The following is a 4,260-nucleotide window of genomic DNA, read 5'->3' as shown; positions in this document are numbered from 1 at the left end:
GAGAACATCAAAGCATTCTGGAAAGTGCAGACGCTCGAGATCAAGGAGACCTGGAGTTGGTACGGGGGAGGATTCGCCTCCACCTTCCCCGCCAGATCAACGCATGCAGTAATGAGGCATACCTTGTAGTCTCCATGGCGCTGTCCCATCAACTTATTTTTGCAACGTTTAACGTATGTGGCCTCCGGTCCCGCCAGAAACAGGTGCAGCTACGCCGGTTGCTGTTCAGCAGACACTTTGACTTCGTAGCCGTTCAAGAAACGAAGATAGACAGCGATGAGGACACTGAGAAGGCTTTGAAGCCATTTCTCTCTGTATTTCATGTATTTGTGTCACATGCTGTGGGCCTTTCGGCGGGCTGCCTTTTGTTTCTCAGGAAGAGTTTACCATATTCTGCTGTCGAATATAATGTTGACAGTGAGGGGCGATTTATACAATGCGATTTTATGTTGTATGGCTTGCCATGGCGCCTAATCAATGTATATGCCTTTAATGATGCACCGCGACGCATTAATCTTTTTGAGAACATAGCTACCTTACTTGACTGTGACCGTAACGTTGTGTTCATGGGCGATTTCAATTGTGTGTGCAATCGAAATGACCGTACTGGGCCTAGTCGTAGTGATAGGAGTGCTGAAGTGTTGTCTCTTATAGTTGAGAAGGCTGGACTGATAGACACAGGGGCATCGAGTAGCCTACCCTCTTATACACATGCACAAGGAAGTACCCACACACGACTTGATCGCATTTATGTTTCATCGGCTCTTATATCCCCTGAAATGTCCTGTAAAGCAGAACCTGTTTCTTTTTCAGATCACTGCATTGTTACCACGCAGATTGGAAAAAACACTCGTTCAAATTTCAGACCGAACTGGGCGCTCTGGAAACTTAACTCTTCACTTGTGAATGATGGGGACTTCATTTCTCGTGTGCGGGTGGCACTCAAAACTTGTTTGGCTGCTGATACGCCTTTATTTGCCTCTTGGGAGCTTTTCAAACAAGACGTTCGGTCAATCGCGATAGAAATCGGGTCTGTGAGGTCGTTCTATAGAAAATTAGAAGAAAATACTTTACTGAAAAGTCTTAATAATCTCTATGATCTAGAATGTGAGGCACCTGGCTCTTATGTGGACGAAATTACTAAAGCTAAATGTGCACTTCAGGAATATGACGCAATACGCTACAGAGGTGCCCGTGTTCGATCGCGTAATAATCGTACTTTATATTCTGAGGAACCCACACGTCAAACTTTACTTGATGAATACCGCAATGCAAAAAGCAGGCTAATACCAGATATTTATTCGAACGGGTCTCTGGTCTCTAATACAAAGAAAATAATGTCGGAATTTGAGTTTTACTACACGGCATTGTTTAACGCCCCTTCTGATAAACAAAATGATAATGTGGTAAAACGCTTTGTATCCTTTGTAACCCCTTTAACTGAAGAAGAGTGTTCTGTCATTAGTGGTTCTTTCACTCAACAAGAAATAGAATTAGCTATTGACCAATTACCGATATCAAAGACGCCGGGTCCGGATGGCATTTCTGGCGAGTTTTATAAAGCCTTTAAATTCCTACTTTCTCCCATGTTACTCAAGATTTTCAAACTTGCTTTTGATCTGGATACTCTTCCTCAGTCATTCACTAGAAGCCACAGTGTTCATTCCAAATTTCACCGACAGAGAGAAACTGCGATCTGTTGAAGGCTACAGACCTATTACACTGTCTAATGTAGACTATAAAATTTTTGCAAAGGTATTATCAAACAGACTACAATTTGCAATGTCTATTCTTATTGGTTCTCACCAAACCTGCGGCCTGAAAGGCCGCTCAATACAAACAAACATACACATCGCCCGTACAGTACTGGAACATTGTTCCAGTTCTTATGATCAGCTAGCAATGCTACAAGTAGACTTAGCTAAGGCTTTTGACAGGGTTCGTCATTCTTTTCTCTTTTCTCTTCTCGAGCATGCTAACGTAGGCTCCGTTATATTTCAAGGTGTGAAATTGTGTTATAATGATTGTTCAACTCGTTTGATTGTCAATGGTCACCTGTCCAAGCCTGTGTCAATTCATTCCTCTGTGAAGCAAGGGTGTCCCTTGTCGCCATTGCTTTTTGCCCTTTACTTGGAACCACTTTGTTTAAACGTTATTCACTCTACTAATATTCATGGTTTCAGTGTTTTTGGAACAGAGGTGAAAGTTCTGGCATATGCAGACGACCTCGCTTTCTTTTGCACGGACAAGCCCAGTATCACAAATGTGGTGTCTAAAATAGAGGAATTTGGAGCAATTTCTGGTGCACGAATGAACCGTGCTAAAAGTTTGGGGCTTTGGTTTGGCTCATGGATATTTAAACCGACATATTTTGCTGGCATTGAGTGGACTTTTCAACCACCAAAATACCTGGGCGTTCCATTGGATGCATATAAGTCAAGTGCACATTACTGGAGAGAACGTGTACCAACCCTAAGACGCTATGCCCAAACATTCGTTCCACATAATCTCTCAATCTTTGGCAGAGCTAAAGCGTGCAATTTATTTTGGCAACAAAACTCTTCTATGTGCTGCAAATAATTCATTGTTCCAGGGTTTACATACAGCAGTTTCACCGAATATTTGCAACCTTTATTTGGTCATCATCTTATGAGCCAATGAGGCGTGACAATATTTTCAGACCGGTTAGTGCAGGCGGTCTTGGCCTGGTTCACCTTTATGTTAGACAATTAGTGTCTCGTTTCGTCTTTTTTCGCGACTGTTCTCATCCATTACTTCGCGCATTCTTGCAAGTTAATCTCGTCAACGTTTTACCAAATTTAGTAATTTCGACAAATTTTGCTTCACATCCATATTTGCAGGGATTCATGCGTGAAGTGTGTCTCTCAGTGCGTTTTCTTGCAGTGAGGTTCTCAAATGAGTACTTATTCTCTATCTCAAGGAAAAATCTGTATAAAGATCTAATTGATATGCTTTTTAAACCTCCGTTATACCGATCGCTGTACATCGGCTTACCTGGAGATGACGTCCTTACACGGGTCTGTAAAATGCCTATTCCTCCTCACACTAAAACATTCTTCTTCAAAGTGCACACTGAAACGTTACCTGTTAAAACCTGGTTAAATCGGAAAGGAATCTTTGTATCTTCGATAAACTGTCGTCTCTGTAATGTACCGGAAATCATAGAACACTGTTTTATTGATTGCAAGGATGCCATATTGTTTTGGGACGTTCTCCAAAGGACTTTAAAAAAGGATTTTGATATAAATGCTTATACAATACGATATCTGATACAACCTCAATGTGACGATGTGCCTTTTGATATGCTCCTGCTTATGGCGTTGCACAGTTTATGGAAAACTCGCATGCTAGATCGGAATGCAGAACCAATTGTATCTTCGAAGTCACATTTCATTCGGATGATTTCACAGCTGAAAGAATTTTATGATCAGAGAGACTCCCAACCAGACTGGTATCCGTTGTTGTTGAAGTGTATCCTTTTGCCTCCCTTTTAGAGAACTCTTACCGTAATAATTGTACTGTGAAGTGTTTGTTTTGTGCTTGTAGACGCGGCTGACTGTTTTGGCCGCTATGGAAATATCTTACGTATTCGTAATAAATACCATGAAAGAAAAAAAAAAGAGGCTGTATGGCTGAGTGGTTATGGCGCTCGCCTCGCGATCATGCCTACGCGGGTTCGAAATCTGCTCGGGCTAGGTTTTTTTTTTCTTAATATCACTCTTTTCCTTTTTTGCACTCTGCTTGCCAGCGCGGTCGCTTGAACCCCTGTGTCACGGCGGCAGCCGTGGTGCCGGGCGCCGACGCGAATGGTGCATCCAGACGAAGGACCAAATCCGGATTTGTAGAGCCGGACGGCGCGTCACGTGACCTCACATCAGCGATTTGCCTCGTCCGCGCCTCGTCCGGGAGCCGCGCGGACGGATAAAGCCAACCCGATTTTCACATCCGGATTCTGGCGGGGCACAGCCGCAGCTTTAACTTATAAACACGCAGTGCCTGGCAACCAGTACACTTCTTACCTGCTCGAGGACAACCGCATTGCTTATCATTGCTTTGTTTGCTGGCGCCTGGTTTCAGTGCTTCATAGCTTCTGGTGTCGTTCACTTCAATTGAACAATGAATTTGTGCGATGACACCGCCTTTTATTTCATCCACATCGTGGAAGAGTTTCCAACTTTGTGGGACCTCAGCCGCGCAGATTATGCGGACACCGTAAAAAAACAATCTATCTGGGAGCAG

At 43.3% G+C, this 4,260-nt stretch overlaps 1 protein-coding gene across 1 annotated transcript; it reads left to right on the top strand.

The window, feature by feature from the left end:
• Positions 1 to 2,642: 2,642 nt before the first annotated feature.
• LOC119443743 (uncharacterized) lies at positions 2,643 to 3,635 on the top strand. The gene has a single exon (XM_037708447.2). The coding sequence runs from the start codon at positions 2,658 to 2,660 to the stop codon at positions 3,513 to 3,515; it is 858 nt and encodes a 285-aa protein (XP_037564375.1). The 5' UTR covers positions 2,643 to 2,657; the 3' UTR covers positions 3,516 to 3,635.
• The last annotated feature ends 625 nt before the right edge of the window (positions 3,636 to 4,260 follow it).

Source organism: Dermacentor silvarum, chromosome 3 (genome assembly GCF_013339745.2).
Source record: "Dermacentor silvarum isolate Dsil-2018 chromosome 3, BIME_Dsil_1.4, whole genome shotgun sequence".
Taxonomy (NCBI): Eukaryota; Metazoa; Arthropoda; class Arachnida; order Ixodida; family Ixodidae; genus Dermacentor; species Dermacentor silvarum.
Note: the sequence above shows the minus strand (reverse complement) of the source record. Positions and strands in the feature narration are given on the sequence as shown.

Coding starts and splice junctions, on each gene's coding strand:
- LOC119443743 (XM_037708447.2), top strand. CDS start 2,658: ATGAGGCGTGACAATATTTTCAGACCGGTTAGTGCAGGCGGTCTTGGC.